This window comes from Lactuca virosa, chromosome 7 (assembly GCF_052849685.1).
Source record: "Lactuca virosa cultivar CGN04683 chromosome 7, Lactuca_virosa_CGN04683_v6, whole genome shotgun sequence".
Lineage (NCBI taxonomy): Eukaryota > Viridiplantae > Streptophyta > Magnoliopsida > Asterales > Asteraceae > Lactuca > Lactuca virosa.
The window spans coordinates 108,560,644-108,579,506 of record NC_136432.1 but is presented as its reverse complement, the minus strand read 5'-3'; the positions used below and the strand labels follow the sequence as shown (position 1 = coordinate 108,579,506).

Sequence of the window (18,863 nt, the reverse complement as noted above, 5' to 3'; positions counted from 1 at the left end):
AACCTTATACAAGTCACTCACCACTGGTTTCTATTCTCAAAAGTCAATAATCAACGTCTTTCTTCTAAATATTTCAGTTGAACTAGTCCATCTTTTCTTCCTTCACTGGCAATCACAGACAAAACTAGATTAATCGGTAATAGGAATTAAGACAAATAACAATATAACTCACTGAAGGTGACAGGGATTCTGGAATTTGCTCCGAAATAGTTGTGCCTTAGATAATGCAACAAATCATTGTCTTTAATTAATTTCTTCTCTCAAAGCCTTTTAATATTGTTCATGATTTTAAGAATCAACAAGTCAACAAATTTCAAGCCACCAATCATTAATCTCTATATAATATAAGATACACGTCTGAGGGATACAACTTCACAATATGGAGCACAAGGACTGCACTGTTTCCTTGGTGTTATTAGCTGCCATGCTTTGTGTTTATTCCAGGATTGACTTTGTGAAAGCGTCTATAGTTAGAACAGAAAAAGGTTTCACTCACGAAGCATATTCGAAACATGGTTTCACAAAAATGATGATGAGTAGAGCCATCCAAGATAGATCTAGCCGCAGTAGAAGATCTATCCTGGAGAAAGGTGATAGTGGACACAGAGATGTATGTGCAGGTATGTTGTTACAATTTGACAAATGTTTCTGATACTCTTCATAAATAAATTATATACACCTTATATGCGTATTCACACACTTCCAAAAACATAGAATCATAAACTTGCAGTAATGAAAAGATATGCAGTAACAACTGAAAGTGTGGTATTTTTCCATGGAATGGCCTTTGGCCTTGGAATTCATTTATGAAGTAAACGTGTACAGTATGGGCTACATAAACAAAATAAGATGGGTCTATACTAGCTATACATGCGTACATGGTACGCTAATACGGGACCGCCATTTGAGCGGGAGGTCTTGAGCGGACACTCAAATTGGATATGAAATCATTGAATAATGTAGTAGCCAGTCCCGTGGTGAAGATGTCAGCATACGGGCATACCGAAGATTGGAGGGAACATGGAGCAGCCGAAAAGAACCAATTGCAACCTTGTCTCACAAAATTTGAAGATCAATCTTGATATGCTTGTTGCTGAATAGGATTAGAAGACATGTAATCGCGTTTATGTTATCACAATAGGCAATGGTTGTTTTGGTGACTTGGGAGTGTAGCTCGCGAAGAAGGTTACGTAGCCAACATGTCTCTGCTATGACATTGGCAACTCCCTGGTATTCTGCTTCTGCAGTGGATCGGGAGACAATCTGTTGCCGTTTGGATGACCAAGACAGAAGGTTTTCACCCAAGAAAACATAATACCCACCGGTGATCGACGTGTGGTTGGACATCCCCCCCCCCCCCCCAATTCGCATCAGAGTAGGCAATAAGGCCCGTGGTTGAAGAGGGATGGATCTATAATCCATAATAAGGAGTACCGCTGACATGTCGGAGCACGCGCTTCAAGGAGTTCAGATGCGGTTCCCTTGGATCATGCATGTAGAGAAATATTTGTTGTACTGCAAAGAATAGATCCGGGCGAGTGAATGTAAGGTACTATAAGCTACCAGCTGAATTACGGTATAAGGTAGGGTTGGACACAAGAGTGCCATCACAGTCTAGTTTAGATTGGGTAGTGTTCTGCATGGGTTACAATTTGACATGTTTTCCCGGTCGAGAAGTTCCAACGCGTATTTGCATTTGGATAATAACATGCCTTTGTTCTCTTGTGTCACTACGATGCCTAAAAATTAAGATAAGTCACCTATGTCCTTCATGGTGAACTCAGTGGCTAGAAGGGAAATGGTGCACTGAAGAAGCCCTACAGAGGAAGCGGTAAGTATAATGTCATCCACATAAAGAAGTAATGAAGCTGTCTCCGTACCCCTACGAAAAAAATAAAGATAGTCACAACGACTGTGAGTAAAGCCGATCTGAGTGACATATAATGCAAAGCGGTGAAACCAAGCCCGATGAGATTGTTTCAGCCCATAAAGTGACTTCTGCAAATGGCAGACATAGTCCGGGTGAGCTGGATCTCTAAATCTCGGAGGCTAATGCATGTTGATTGTCTCATTAAGTTGTCCGTGCAAGAAGGCATTTTTGACGTCTAACTGATGAATAGGACACTTATGAGAAACCGCAAGGCTAAGAGAAGTATGGATAGTAGCCGGTTTGACTACTGGGTTGAAGGTCTCATCATAATCAATATCAGGTCGTTGGATTTTTCCATTAGCAACCACCCGAGCCTTATATTGCTCAAGAGAAGCATGTGCTTTGTATTTCTTATGAAACAACCACATGAAGCGCACAATATTAGCCTCAGGAGGCTTAAGAATAAGGACCCATGTTCTATTAGCAATAAGAGCATTAAACTCATCCTTCATGGAAAATGGTCCAGTTTGGTTCTTGAAGGGTTTGAGTGTGGGATCGAGGAAGTGGAGACTCGCTAATGGTGTGAATATTAAGACGTTGGATGGTTTCATTGATACCCAAGCGACCCCTAGTGACCATAGGATGGGTAGGGGTGGGTTCGTTGAAGGTTTGGGAGGAGGTGTGGGGGAGCCGAGAGGGGAATGAGAGTGGTGTTCGAGGGACCGAGAGGTGAGGGAGTAGGGGTGGTGACCTCATGAGTGGTAGGTGTAGAGGAAATAAGAAACTCACGAAATATGGGTCGTTAGGAAAGGGAGTTATCAAGGAAAGAATAGGATGGAGCTTGATTTGGTATCATGGAGCGATAAAGGAAGGAGAGCTCGTAAAAAATGACATGGAGGGAGATGATGATTTTGCGAGTGGCAAGATCGAAAAAATGGTAATCACGGTGATCAGATGGGTATCCAATAAAGATACAATGAGTGGATCTAGGGGCTAATTTAAGTGGTATGGGAAGGTGAGGATAACAAAGGCATCCAAAGACTAGAATATGAGTGTATGATGGTAGTTTTTGAAAGAGGTTAGTGTATGGGATTTCATTATTAATGGAAATGAAAGTAGATAGGTTTAATAGGTGAATCTCCATATGAAGCGCTTCAACCCAAAAATTCGGTGGTAGGTGAGCATGTAAAAGAAGGGTGCGTATGATGATATTGATTGTACAGATAATACGTTCGAATTTTCTCTTTTGGTGGGAAGTGCGAGGGCACGAGAAACAGAAAGTGATTCCATGTTGGGCAAAAAGTTGTGGAATTGTTTGTTGTCGAATTCACCGCCATGGTCACACTGGAAAGATTTAATTTTAGTATTAAATTGGTTTTTGACAAAAACTCTATAGCGAATAAACTTGGAAAAGACATCAAATTTATTATGGAGAGGGTAAACCCAAACAAAGTGGGTAAAGTGGTCTAGAAAAACAATATAGTATTTTATGTCATTAATGCTCACAACCGGAGGTTCCCACATATGAGAGTGAACTATATGAAATAAACCAGAAATGACAGTGTTTGAACTAGAAAAAGGTAAACGAACATGTTTACCAAGTTGACAAGCTTGGCAACGAATAGTGTTTGGAGTTTTATTACAATCGATAAAATGAATAGAAATTAATCGATTAAAAGCATTGGCTCCGGGGTGACCAAGATGTTGATGCCACAAGGATGTCCTGCCGGATGGAAGAGAAACATGAGTTTAAGGAGGAACTTTATAGAGGTCATTGGAGTTGTCACACCTAAGCAGAAGCTGGAGAGTTTGAAGGTCCTTCATAGAAAAACCAAACATATCAAATCCAATGGAAACTTGTTTAGCAGTTGTAAGTCGACGAACATATATGAGATTTTTGATATCATTAGCTGTAGCTAAAACATTTTTAAGATAAAAAGGACAATGGATTGAAGGAGATGTGGTTTGACCGGTATGTGTAGTGGATATAGGTGAACCATTGCCAAGAGCTTGGAGTTTACATGTGTACGAGGCGAGGTGAGACGTAACACCTGTATCCATATACCAGTTGGGATCCGATCCATCATTGTGGTGCATTGCATAAAGAGCCTCTATAATATCTATAGGTTGGTCTGGAGTCAAGGGTGGGAACAATTATATTGGAGGAACAAGTACAAGCGAAGCAGAGGCAGCGTAGAAAAATATTGTTGGTTGTTGTTGTAGAAACGCAGTAGCTGATGGCTGAGAAGGAGTAGTGCCGAGGATTCCCTATTGAGGCCGATGATGTTGATGCTATGACAGAGGGCTTGCCGGTCAACAGGGATGCTACCATGTGGAACAGGGCCACATAAACGGATTCCAATGGACTGAATATGGAGACCAAAGTAATTGTGGTTGTTACTAATTGGCGACAGCATGATGGTGGCGACTGCCTTTGGCTTGTGGGCCACCACGACAAGGTTGGGAAGGCCTACGACCTCCACGATTGTTGTTGCTGGTTGGAGCATGAAGTTGTGGAGTAGAACAGTTGCCAGCATGAAGGGAAGTGGGTGAATATAGATGGTCTATATGGAGAGGTTGAGTGGGTCGGTTTCAATTTAAGGTCCGTTCCTCCAGAGATAGTATTGACCGACATTTGAAAAAAGATGGTAAAGGGCCTTAGTGGCGTAGGACCGTGATGATGTTGTCATATTTTGGTGATAAGCCATTTATAAGGTATGTGAATAGGGTTGGCGCAGCGACAGGTGATATGATATTGGTGAGAAGATCTAAAATTACCCTCATGCATTCACAATATTGAGAGATTGTGAGATCGCCAAGAGTAAGAGTCTGGAGTCGCTGATCTAATTCAATGGCACGACTTTGTTGATTATCACGGAATAAAGTTTCTAGACCTGTCCAAACAGTGTGAGCGGTTACATCCTCTTTGAGAATCATGTTGAGCAAGCTTTGAGTGACTATGTCGTATATCCACATCTTGACTAGGTCATCAAGATTAACCCACGCTTCATCCTTGTTATATTTAGGTTTGGATTCTCTTCTAATATGACCCTTGACCCTAAAACTGCTACTGTTCGTTTGAAAAAGTTCTTTCCAGGCATCGTAGTTCATCTAATTGAGATCGAATATCACAGGAACATAAGTTTTGATATTGGTGACACCAAATGGTTTTTGGTTCTTGGATGATTCAGACATGTTAATGGGGAGTGGAATATATCAAAGAATGAAAAAGGGTAGAAAAGAATCAATAGAGGGAGAAGGGGGTCGACTACAACGTGTTTGATAGCGGCATAGGGTTTTAGCGAGAGAGAGGAAAGATTTTGGCGGAATTCTATGATACCATGAAAGTGCGGTATTTCCCACGAAATGCCGTTTGGCCTTGGAATTCATCTATAAAGTAAATGTATACAATATGGGCTACATAAACAAAATAAGATAGGGCTATACTAGCTATACATACATATAAAATACATACTAGTATACATGGTACGCTAATAGCATCATGTAGTATTCACACAAGTTTGTTTGTTGGTAACTTAAAGAAAAACAAAATAGTGCTTTCCAAAAAAACATTGATAACCCTAGAATAAATGATCATTAACATCTATTTGATAATGCTAGTCAATTTTGTCAAGTACCAAATCTCCTATAAACAAATTGTACCAAATTTTGTTGTTATTGTTATTATAACATTAAATATATATAATTCTTGTTTATATTGTTACATTTTTTTCCTTTTCTTATTCATTTTGTTTCTGGCGGGTTTGATATTTGATTGACAAAAAAGACATTATATGGCCACTACGGAACAGTCCCAAGAAAATGAAAAGTCCATGCCCAAAATTAGAGGTATGGGTGCCAAAGAAAGATGGCTTCACTGAGTTCATAAAAGTGAACGAGAAATCAGAAGTCGAAGGTGGATTCTCCATAGCCATATTCTGCCATGCATTGCATTTATTACCATATAGTGTCAAACCCAACTTCAGACTGTTCATCAATGACACGGGGAAAAGTAGAGGTACTTATGATCAACTCGTTGAGCATATTAAAGGCAAGGTACATTTATCAAAACATATCTATATCAATGCACAAACATTTAGAAATTCATGCATGTATTCAACACATTTTTTAAGCATGCATAGACTAGTCGACAACAAACAAACAAACATCCACAATTCATAGTTTAATTGGAGAGTTGAATGACAGTGAAATTCCTAGTTAACATTTAATATATTAAATTCAATCATAATTGGATACCACATTGATGTTCAATAGATATGAAGTTTTATAGCCACCGGTAGTGTGAAAAAAATCAATGGATGGAGTTCAGTGTCATAAATACTTTGTTTCTATATATGTTAGATTGAATTTTTGAAGACTTCAACAGATTATAAAAAAATGGTTTAGTTATATGTAAAATAGAATGACGATGTTGTTGGGAATGCAACAAAACAAGTTAAGCAACTTCAGAAAAACGATAAACATTTCGGTAAAACTTGCGGAATAAAACTACTAAAAATTGCATACTAAAAACTGTAAATAGGAACACGTATTTAAAGTGATTCGGTCTAATGTTACCTACATTCACCGGCGAATGAGAGATAGAAGATTTTATTATCACCAAGAAAATTACAATCATTCAAGGCTAAATTGCGCTTATAATCTGATCACTTACTATAAGGTATCACTCAAATTTTTGTCTACGTATAGATAATAAAAAAAAGACTACTTCAGTATATTTTTTATTTGATTTGTGGCTCTTTGTTGAGTGTGTATCTAATTTGTGCTCATGCACCGCAATATATATATATATATATATATATATATATATATATATATATATATATATATATATATATATATATATATAGAGAGAGAGAGAGAGAGAGAGATACTAGATGTGTGTCCGCGCACAGAGCCGGTCCAAAGATATAGTGGGCCCAACGCGAAAAGAAAAGAATTGGCCCTAAAGTTGAAAATAAACAAACCATTATAAAATTCATTATTAATATTAAAAAGCAAAAATATGGCCACAACATTACAAAAACAACTAATTTAAAGAAAAATATTTTTCCTAGCATTTTTAGATAAGTTTATTCCTCGGGCTTTCCCCGTCATCGGACCGAAGTCCGAAAACATATAACCTACATCGGGATAGCCCCGACATTGGACCTAAGTCTGACATACGCAATCATACATAAACGGGCCAACATTGGTGCCTTCGACCCATTCCTACCGGAGGAAAACTCACCTCAAATGTCGAGTGAAATAGTTGAACGTCTCTGCTCCTGCAATCGGCTCTACTCACGCCCTATACAAAACAACCCCTTAAATACCATTCCTTACATCAAGACCACTTCACTGCTCAACCTTGGTCAAAGTCAAGGTCCAAGTTAAAGTCAACGCTCAGTCAAATTCAAAGTCAACACTCCGAGTTGACTCAACTCGTCGAGTAATCCCCCTGACTCGCTGAGTTCCCTTGCTACTCGTAGTCATGATAGAAAGAGTCAACTCGTCGAGTCCCTTTACAGACTCGTTGAGTTCTACCCTGTACAGAATTGGGACAAATGGACACAACTCGTCGAGTCCCTCTCTGGACTCGTCGAGTTCCTCAGTCTGTTTGGGCCATCTTAATGGATTAGGTCCCAACTCTTCAGATCTAAGCTTCATGCTTCTCATATATACTGAAAATGTCATTTTAAGGGTAAAGTTTCCAACTTTACCCGTTAATACCTTTACTTAATGGGTTTATCTAAAACCCTAACTCCTTAGGACCTAGATCTTGGTCCATAAGCCATCCATACTCCAAACTAAAGCACACAAACAAAGATGTAGACCCTGACCACTACATGAACACGTAAAGCTTCCACCTTTCACTCCATGCATGGCCTTTTGGATCTTAAAAGGCAGAAATGACATTGTATGGCTTGCATGGGGCTTCAATGGCCATAAATTTTGCACCTTTATGCCATGAAAGCCCCCCATGATTCTAGATCTAAAGGTATACTCACTTGGGACGTCCATAACCCAAAGATCAAGCTTCTTGGACCAAAACCCCAATAAAGTGGTAATAAGGAGATCTAAGAAGCTACTAAGCAAGTTTGAGACTTGATTACCAGAAAATGATGAGGATGAAATGGAGTCTCTGCATCTACTAACTTCTTCTTGAATCCCCAAGCTTCTCCTTCCTTCATAAGCTTCAAAACAGACCAAGTTTCACTAAAAAATGGCTCACAAGCTCACAAATGCATTAGGGTTTCTGAATCTAGGGTTTGGGACTTGAAGGTTGGGAATGAGGCCAACAAGTGGGGATTAGGATGCTTAAATAGGGTGCAAAAGCCCGAAATTAGGGGTTTCATTCTGGCAGCCCTACTCGTCGAGTTGAGGCACTCAACTCGTCGAGTAGGTTACTTAAAATCCAGAGTCTTTTCTAATTTCTACTCAACGAGTTTGGGGCTCCCAACTCGTCGAGTTGCTCTACAAAAATGAATAAATTATAATTAAATGCGTACCAGGAACCAGGCGTTACAATAAGATCTTTTGTTGGTTCTACAATAACAATATACTCTGATTCTGTGGTTGATAGAACAACACTCTTTTGTAACGCGGACACCTAATTGATTGATGATCCTCCAATTATGAAAGCATAACCTGTTGTGCTCTTTTCCGAATCCACACATCCACCCAAATCTGCATCGACGAACCCTTCTAAGAGCATTCCCTTTTCTTGAAATATAAGGCAACCTAAACTATTTCTTTCAAGTGGCGTAATAACCAATTTACTCCCCTCCCAATGCTCTATTCATGGATTTGAAATGAACCTGCTTACAAATCCCACTGCCTAAACAATATATGTTCTTGTACATACCATAACATACATCAAGCTACTAACCGTAGATGCATATGGAACTTTAAAAATATGTTCCTTGTCTCATTTGGTCTTTGGGGATTGATTCTTTGAGATTCTCAACTGACTACCCAAAGGTGTACTTCTAGCCTTAACATCTGCTATGTTGAACTTTTCTAAAACTTTGTTGATGTACTTTGCTTGTGAAATTTTTAGTGTACCGTTAACTTTGTTCCTGGCTATGCTTATGCCTAATATCTACTCAACAACCCCTAGGTCCTTTATCTCTAACTCACTAGACAATTGCTTTTTAAGCTTTTTGATCTCCTACATGTCGGATCCAACAATCAACACGTTATCAACATATAATAACAGGATGATGTATGAGGAGTTGAATTTTTTTCAAGTAACAATCGTGATCCATCTCATATCTGTTGTGCCCATTCCTTTGCATGAAGCTATCAAACTTCAAGTACCACTGCCTTTGAGCTTCTTCAATCCATATAAACTTTTTCTTCAGTTTGCACACCAAAATTTTCCTTAACAACTATGGGAATCCACTCTGGTTGTGTCGTGTAGATGTCTTCTTACAGGTTGCCATGGAGAAAAGCTATTTTCATATCTAGCTGCTCTAGATGGAGAACTTCGAAGGCTACAATACCCAAGACCAATCTGATTGTAGACATCATCACCACGAGAGAGAAGATCTCATTCTAATTAACCCAATTGTTCTGTATTATCACCTTCCCTATTGGGAGCTTGACCATTGACCAAGTATGGTAATTTTCAAGTGAGGTCAACTCGTGTTCCATAGACTTCTTCCAATGTATGGAATATTTCATCCTCAAGGCCTCTAGATAAGACTTAGGTTCACCATTCTTAGTCAACAACAAGTAATTAGTTGAAAGAGAATAACTGACTATAGGTCTTTAAACTATAGTAGATCTAGCAACTGTAGGAGTAACCGTCTCAGCTTCATGTGTAACCTCATCCTCTGAACTACTATTGTCTGATACATTGGAGCTCTCACTGCTTCCTGAGCTTTCACTTATCTCTGGAGTACTGATAGGTTTTACAACGTCATCATTTGAGATTTCTTCTCACTTAAGTTGATCTTTATTTTCTAGGTATTTGTCATTTCCGGATCTCTTTGCAAGTTCATTCTTATATAGAGAACTCACGTTCAACACCATATCCTGAAGTTTGATAATCTTCTTATCCTCGTTATCCTAGAAGCGGTACCCCATGTCATCCAACCGGAAATCAATAAAGGGGCACTTTCTTGCCTTTGCTTCTAGCTTGTTTCTCTCTGAGTCATTGATTTATACATACGAGACACTGAATACCTTCAGGTGTTTGAGTGAAATCTCTCGACCTTGACATTCCTCTTCTGGAATCTTGAACCATATGGGAATTGAGGGTACTCTATTGATTAAATATGAAGCTATGTTAATAGAATTTTTCCGAAACAGCTTGGGTAAAACTACATGCAGTGTCTTTCTTTTATCCCTCTCGTTCAATGTTTGGTTCATCCTCTCAACTACTTTATTCTACTAAGGTGTTTTCGGAACCATCTTCTTCATTTTGATTCCTTGGTTAACACAGTAATCAACAAATTCTTTTCTACTCTATTCGACCCCATTATCTGATATGAAATACTTTATTTTTAAGTTCGTTACATTCTCCATGATAGCTTCCCGTTTATTGAATGTGATGAAAATTTTATACTTATGCTTCAAGAAATAAACCCAAACTTTTTGCATGAAGTCGTCGATGAAAGCAATGAAATATAGGGATCCTTTCACCGAAGAAATTGAAGTGGTACCATAAACGTCCGAATGAACTAACTCCAACTTCTCGGACTTAGATGGATGACCTATCTTTCTGAAAGCAACCTTCTTTTGTTTACTAAGAATACATGGATCATAGAAGTCAACTGTCACAGTCTTCAGATCTGGTAGTCTTCCTTTGGAGAATAGCATCGTCATTACCTTCTCACTCATATGCCCAAGTCTTTGGTGCCATAGAGTCGTTGCCCCAACTTCTTCAACAACGTGTGCTTCAGCATCAAAAACTTTCACAAAATAAAGTGTACCCCACTTCTAACCTTTAGCAACAATGGAGTTTCCCTTTTGTGACCTTTCACTAATGATCACCAAATGTAACATGCTGACTTTTATCGTTAAGTTGTCTCACTGATATTAGCATCATATTTAAGTCTTGAATGAACTTGACACTCTTCAAAGTCCATTTCATACCCAAAGTCTTATTGAGGACCACATCCCAAACACTAGTAATATTTAGGCTCGTGTTGTCTGCTAATCTGACCGTCCTTCTGTACCGACTTAAATTTTGAACTACTTCTCTGGAATGACCAACATGAAACAACACATCAGAATCCATGATCCATGATTCTGTTGAATTTTCAAGACAACAAATGAGCGCATCATCTTTAGAATCTAGTTTCATATTCACTTCATTCTTTTGTTTATATGCTGAAGGATTTAGGAACTAATTTCTAAAATGATAACCTTTCTCTTTCTCCAGTACTTAGAAGGCTACTGGAGTCTGGAAGCTTCTCCGGCACTCCGTTTGTGCATATCCTCATAGAGGATTAAACTGTGAATACCTTCAAATATTAGCTTAGCACCTCCGACTGAACTACTAACTGTGGTCACTGTTCTGGACCAACTTTTAGGAAACAAAGATAATTATAACAACACATGGACTTCATCTTCACATCTAATATCAACATATATCAATCTTGATATTATTAAGTTGAATTCTTTCACATGGTTTGTCACTGAGCTACCCTCGTTCATCTTCAGATTTACCAACTATCGGATCAAGAACACCTTATTCGTTGCTAAGGGTTTTTCATACATATTGGCTAACGTTGTGATCAGGCCGTATGTAGTCTTCTCATTGACAATATTGTAAGCTACGTTCTTTGCCAATGATAATCTTACTACGCCCAGAGCCTGCTGATCCAATAAATCTCAATCCTCTTGCTTCATAAAAAAAGGTTTCTCTTCGGACAAAGGGTAATGTAAATTTTTTGGTAGAGAAAATATTTGATTTGCATTTTCTAGAAACATAAATCTTGACCATAGAATTTGTCGATCTTAAATTTCCCATCTCATGGCTCTGATACTAGTTTGTTGGGAATGCAACAAAACAAGTTAAGCAACTTCAGACAAACGATAAACGATTTCGATAAAACTTGCAGAACAAAACTACTAAAAATTGCAAATTTAAAACTATAAATAGGAGCACGATCTTTAAAGTGGTTCAGTCTAACTTGACCTACATTCACTGATGAGAGAGAGAGAGAGAGAGAGAGAGAGAGAGAATTTTATCTGATCACTCACTGTAAGGTATCACTCGTATTTTTGGTTGCCCTGCACAAAAGAAACTGCCTCACTATATTTTCAATCACTCGTATTTTTGGTTGCCCTGCACAAAAGAAGCTACCTCACTATATTTTCTATCTTTATCTAATTTTTGCTGCTACACCGCAAATATATACATACACATTTTGACCGTTTCGTAGAAATAAATTTGGAGGAGAAAGTCTCCCTTCATAGTTACCTACCATATAGCCTTTGACAAAAGTAGAAAACATGAACTTTAAGTCTTGTGTATGACTTTGAAGCAAACCAACAAGAAATTAACGGCTCATGTGATCAATGCTTGTATTGCCATTTTGTTTGACCTTTTACTTCAAGGCTTCATACATAACATATGTGACGATGCATTAAACTCTATTGAGTTGTATACATTGCCGATATCCTGATACATCATTGTGTTAATTATAAGCTGAAATACTTCTTACTTTCTATCTTGCAGACTTGTCACGCTGTCGCAGGTGATGTAACAATTCGGGGTAATAGAGCTCAACATGTTGACTTTACAATTCCCTACCTGAATTCTGAAGTTTATGTGCTTGTACGTGCTTCCCATGAATGGAACCAAACACTGTGGACTTTCTTAAAACCTTTCACCTGGAGACTATGGATCACAATAGTTGTTGTATGTCTCTTCACTGGGGTTGCACTTGCAATTTTGGAATACCGGGAGAAAAATCCAAGCTTTTCAAGCCCAATATATAACCAACTCATAATGGTTATATGGTTTCCCATTTCCACATTCTTCTTCCAGGAAGGTACATAGTTTGAGATATACTAAAATTTAAATTCTGAGAAGAACCTTACGTTTTGAATTTAATTTTACTTTTCATTCTCAAATAGTTGTTGTGAATTCTAAATAAAATAATGGCAAATAAAACGTTAGTTTTGGGCGCACGGAATTTACGTTTTTTCTTTGTTGCAAAGAGAGATCTCAATACATAAGGTATCGTGGTTCATTGATCGTGTTTGTTTTGTCAATAAAATCCACGGTACGTTAAAAAATAAAGTGGTTTTAAATGCACCTTTTCTTAAAAATGGTGGAGTATAAATCACATCAATGGAACAAAGAGCCTTTGACCTATTATAGGAGTTGATGGGAATGTGTCGGTAAGTCAAAGGCTGAGAGTTCAAGTCCATCTTGTAAAGAAAGGTCTAGATTTATTAGTAGAGTAGTGATTATGTGTGTTAACTGTTCTAAAGTATATATCACATTAATGGTTAGGAAACAAATTAACGAAAGGAAGATATTTCTATGCAAATAATTAATTTATGCATCTTCTCTTCGCAGGAAAGATACAAAATAAATGCTCCAAAGTTGTGCTTGTGATCTGGCTAAGTATGGTTTTCATAGTTATTCAGATTTTCACCGCTACTTTGTCCTCATGGTTAACACTAGATCAACTACGTCCTATGCCTCCAACTTTTGAACATGCTGGATACCAAGATGGTTCCTTTTTTAAAGATCTCATAACAAAAAAATTCAATTGTTCTGACAAGCAGCTTTTACCTCTGAAAAGCGTTGAAGAATATAAAAGTGCTTTGACCAGTGGCATCGTAAGTTTTGTTGTTGATGAGCTCCCCTACATCGAACTCTTTCTTGCTAAGTATGGCTCTGAATACATGAAGTTTGGACCAATAAACCAGGAATCTGGAATTGCATTTGTGAGTGTCTTCGTTATTTAATCTATTGATTATGTGATTCTATTAGTCTACTGATTATGTGATTCTATTAGTTTTCTATATTAATCTATTGATAATGATAATGTGATTCATTATTCTACTATAAGATATATGAAAGAATAAGTTCAGATGAATCACAACGTAATAATATAAATTCTCTAACTTTATGTGTTTCATATCTCAGGCATTTCCTCGTGGATCTCATTTATTGCAAGATTTTTCTAGGGCAGTTATTAATGTTACTGAAAGTGAAATTCTGATGGAAATGAAGAAAAAATATCTTGGGTTCTCTACTAATGATACATCACAACCTAATCAAAACCCACCACAACGTCTTGATGTTCAGAGTTTTATTGGATTATTCATATTCATGGGGACTATTATTGTAGGTGCCATTATCACATCAGAAGTTTCCATTATGCGTAGAAACAAGAAAGTCCTTCCTGTAAAATCATCAACCGATTTATGGATATGATCCATCTACAACAATACAGGTGGTAGGAACACTTATATATCTAGACTGCAACGTGCATCTCTGTTGGAGTAATTCAGAATTTGGGCATATTTGGGAATTTTCTTTATTTTGGTTTAAGTCTTTTTTCTTTAATCTCTGTTCCTATTAGATTATTTTTCAAATACCTTTAGTATAAGTAGGAGTAAACCTTTAATGCTTTTCCCGTTCATTATTGCGTTTTTCATTAATAAAAGCTTAGAGAGAAAGTTTAGTTTATGCCTTTTATAAATCTTTCTAATTATGCTAGTCCCTACTTAAAAGGGCAATATCATCAATTTTCAGCGCCACAGAAGTCCAATAAGCACGTCCAAGGTCAGGCCCAGGTTCAGGAGAGCTTGACCAAACTGCCATTGTTGCTGACCCTGTTCACTCATTGTTGCAAATGGTGCTTCTATCACTTTTTTCATTGATGCTAATTCCCTTGTATTCATCTAAAAAGAGCAAGTTGCGAAGCACTTACACTACACTTAAGTAGTCACAAAAAATTTACCGAAAAGAAAATAAAAACCTGAGCACTTAAACAATAATATTAGGGTTCTACTTATAATATTTTTATAACATTAGACTTCGAGAAGTCTATGTCTACCCAACTAAAGAAGTGAAAATAGTTTCTATCGTTTGAATTTAACCCCTCCCCAAAAAACTAAAAATTAATAAACAAATCAAATCCCGTAGTTCTAGTAAGATACTAAGACATACTCAATAGAGACAGACTGTTATAGTTATATAGTAGAAATAAATAAAAATAGGTGGTTATTTCTTGTATCTTGCCAAACTTAAATCGATTAGTACTATGTATTGTTTCCAATTTAATATTCAAAGATTACATGTAATGAAGATGGTGAGGAGCATAAAAGATGCCAGTTTATGCACCTATAAACTCAAAAAATAGTTTTTTTATATAAAGAAAAGAAGAGAAAAAATTCAAGATTCAGAAAATTTATTCTACTTAACATCAAAGTTTACCAGTACAACTATTAAAGATAAAAATATTTTTCAAAATTAGGAAACACCTCTAGCTACGTTATGTCGTTGTTATAAGTGTGAAAAAGCATTTCTAAAATAAATTCAATAGCGAGAGTAACCACCTATTTTTTTGATGTTAAATCTGATCTTGAGACATGTAGAATCAATAGAGTTTTTATATTTTTATTTTTATAATTTTATTTTGACCTACTGCAACAACATGTTTTCACAATTGCATACGGAAATGTCGCCGTATTTGTTACAAATAGACAAAGACTATTGTGATCGGAAATATAGCAACGACTAGGTTCCATTTCTTGTACGTATTCTAAAAGATATGAAAATTGCATTAACTAGAGAAAATAAATTAGTGATGGAAATTAAATTAATTATTAAGCATAGCCTATTTTCCATCAAATCAAGGCACATTACACTGCCGACCAGGTCTACTGCACTGTTTAATTAAAAAATTTCATTGGTGGTTAAGATTTAGTCAAAGGTATAGATAGATACCGAACTGAGACAATTACATGACCAATTCTGCAATTTCTTGGCAATTCAAGCACTGATAAAAGAAATATATATTTTATACGAAAGTACACACATCTTAAATATTTGGACTAATAACTGTTGAATACTTGTTGAACGATTGAAGCTGTATTTTCCATAATCAACTATCAGCATACCCTCATTTCAAAATTTATCAGTGATTTTTTTATATCTCAAAGAGTCAATCTGTCTTGTTGGAAAATTAATTAAGTAATATTTCTTCATAGATTCGTCGGGCCTTCGTGTAATTATGTTTAATTGACAGTTAGATTATTTTAATCAAAGAATTAGTTGCAAGTTAAGAACTAGTCAGATGATATATAGAAATCTATACATGAAAATGAAAGCATATAATTATATTGCTACAATATATAACTCAGCTACTACATAAACTAATAAATAACTTTAAAGTTCAATGAATAATTCCTATTTTGGATTATAAAATGAAGAGTACTTGCTCACATGTAGAAGTGTCATTTTTCTTGGAAAATTTCGTACTTATCTTCCGAACACAAAACTGATTTATTCAAAATTTTATTGATGAATTGAGGTACCATGCATGTTTCAATTTCAATGCCCAGCAAAATCCTGTTAACTGAACCTTGTGCAAATTTTTGGATGAGTACCATGAGTTCTACTCTTCATTTTCCATGAAAGCAATATCATTAATACGCCCTTGCAAGACGTGCGATCTTGGACAGAATGTAATGAAACTGAGACTTCTGATGGTTTTGTAAACATCGACCGATGATATATGAGTGACAAGGAAAATCCCTTTGTTGACTTGGTCTAGGACGAAGTGTAAATCTAGTACAAGGTGCTTCTTCCGAGCATGGAAAATTGGATTTTATGAGTAGTGAATTGCACCTAAATTGTCACAATAGATAGTTGGTATCAGCATAGAGGAATATCCAAGCCCGAATAGCATAAGTAAAACACCCAAACCCAAAATCGATGCGTCACAGTAAGCAGAACACATGGCCCCTCTGCATAGCACAACACCCAAACCCAAAATCGATGCGTCATCGTAAACCATAAAACACTCAACACCCTATGGAAGGGTCAAAACTGGTACCTCGCGTAACTTCAGTCTCAAATCCTGAAATGATGCCTGCTGCTAAATCAACTCAAAGGAACTGCAATCTTGACGAAATCCTGAATAAACCGCTTATATTAGCCTGTTAACCCAACGAAACTCTGAATCTCAGATGGAGACCTCAGAACTTCCAATCGCATTACCGCCTTCATCTTAGCCGAATCGACCATGATACCATTCTGATACAACTTCTCCTTCCTCAAGGTCTCGAGAACCTCCTGCAAATGCTCTTCATGTTGCTCCTTGGACTTAAAATACACCAAGATATCATCAATAAACACAATCAATGAACGAACCAACATCGGTCTGCACACTCGGTTCATGAGATCAATGAACATTGTTGATGCATTGGTGAGCCCAAATGACACCACCACCAACTCGTAATGTCCATAGTTAGTCCTGAAAGCCTTCTTTTGAATATCTTCATCTCAGAATCTCATCTGGTAGTAACCCAACCTCAAATAAAGTTTTGGAAAACTAAGACACACCCTGAAGTTGAGCATATAAATTGTCGATCCTCAGAACCGGGTAGCGGTTCTTCATCGTAAGCTTATTCAGCTCCGTATAATCGATGCACATCCGATGCGATCCGTCTTTCTTCTTGAAAAACACGACGGGCACTCTCCAAGGCAAACTACTCAAATAAACTACTTTTCCAACAGCTCCTAAAGATATATCAAAACTCTTGCATCTCAAGAGGTGCAAAACGATAGGATTCCCTCGCTATCGGAGGCACACCAAGAACTAAGTCAATCCTGAACTCACTTATCTCTCAAGAGGAACCCCGGTAAATCCTTAGGAACCACATTAATCCCGAGAGACAGGCACATCCACAATGGTCTTCTTTTGTTTAGCCAGGGTCGGTCCACTGGTTTTCTATACCTGGGGCGAGATGAATAACTGATGCCCTTATGTTTGTATCGACGACGCACCAAACGTTTATATAACATAGATTTTATTATTTATAAGTACAATAATTTTTTCTATTTAATTAAACTCCATATCAGTTTACATTTACATCCTTCAAGGGTAATTACAATACTAATATATTTTCACAAATTAAGAATCTACCTCATGCTATCTACAATAACCAAGCCTCAACCAAAAGATACACTTCATATTTCTAACTAAAAAGTAAAACAATATATTAATAAATGATTAAATAAAGGCGAATCCTTAATAATTTTAAATTGTTTAAGAACTATAAATATATATACCAGCTTCAACATGTGGTTCTCCCTACGAAACAAAGAGTAGGATCAACAATACCTCACATTGGATTAAATCATCAAAGCATATAAAAAATCAAAAAAAAAATCTCTAAAAAAAATCTTTGAAATCTAAAATTGGATAACATTTTAAGAATCAAAGCTCAAAGTAAATAACAACTTTATGAAACTTGGATCAAATGAATCATTTTTTCATCACTGCAAGAGTTTATCAAAATCATCGACATAAACGAAATCAAACATAAACATCTGAACTTGTATTCTTTAGCTGATACAGAATCAGCTCAAGTCATTGTTGAGACACAAAAAAATCTTATATGTACAATAAATAGAGCGTATGTTTTTAAAGGAAACCAGTTGTAAAAGACTAGGCCTCCAGGTTAACCACATAGGGTTAAGTATATGCCTCCATGACTAAACTTCTTTTCAAGAGAAATTAGGGAAAAAAGCTTAAGTCGTGTTGAGAATGTGCACTGAGATGGAACTGTGAGGATGTGAACCAAGAACTTAAGAAGAATATGTGGTGTGGCTGGCTGTGTATCACCCACGAAGAAGCAATCGACGCCTAGAACAATGAAACCAAGACTCCACCACATAAGTTAAGAACCAAGAGCTCTCGTCCTACAAATATCTCATAGCCCATGTTGCTGAACAAATGATCGGACCTCCTCGTGCACCCTCACCATGAATAACAAGTTCTCC

General features: G+C 37.0%; 1 protein-coding gene across 2 annotated transcripts; it reads left to right on the top strand.

Annotated features, from left to right (window-relative positions):
- The first annotated feature begins 407 nt into the window (after nt 1-407).
- Nucleotides 408-14,501, top strand: LOC145125856 (glutamate receptor 2.9-like). 2 transcript variants are annotated; one of them, XM_079061254.1, is made up of 6 exons: nt 408-620; nt 5,658-5,926; nt 12,567-12,882; nt 13,416-13,789; nt 13,992-14,301; nt 14,352-14,501. In XM_079061254.1, exons 1-5 carry the CDS (start codon nt 425-427, stop codon nt 14,280-14,282), a joined length of 1,446 nt encoding a protein of 481 aa, XP_078917380.1. In that variant the 5' UTR covers nt 408-424; the 3' UTR covers nt 14,283-14,301; nt 14,352-14,501. The 2 variants fall into 2 exon arrangements, with proteins under 2 accessions (XP_078917380.1, XP_078917379.1); XM_079061253.1 differs by having other exon boundaries at nt 13,992-14,501.
- The last annotated feature ends 4,362 nt before the right edge of the window (nt 14,502-18,863 follow it).

Bases quoted from the DNA above. Each gene is read 5' to 3' on its own strand.
- LOC145125856 (XM_079061254.1), top strand. From the start codon at position 425: ATGCTTTGTGTTTATTCCAGGATTGACTTTGTGAAAGCGTCTATAGTT. The intron at 621-5,657 runs GTATGTTGTTAC...TTGACAAAAAAG, and splicing joins ACACAGAGATGTATGTGCAG to ACATTATATGGCCACTACGG. The intron at 12,883-13,415 runs GTACATAGTTTG...TTCTCTTCGCAG, and splicing joins CACATTCTTCTTCCAGGAAG to GAAAGATACAAAATAAATGC.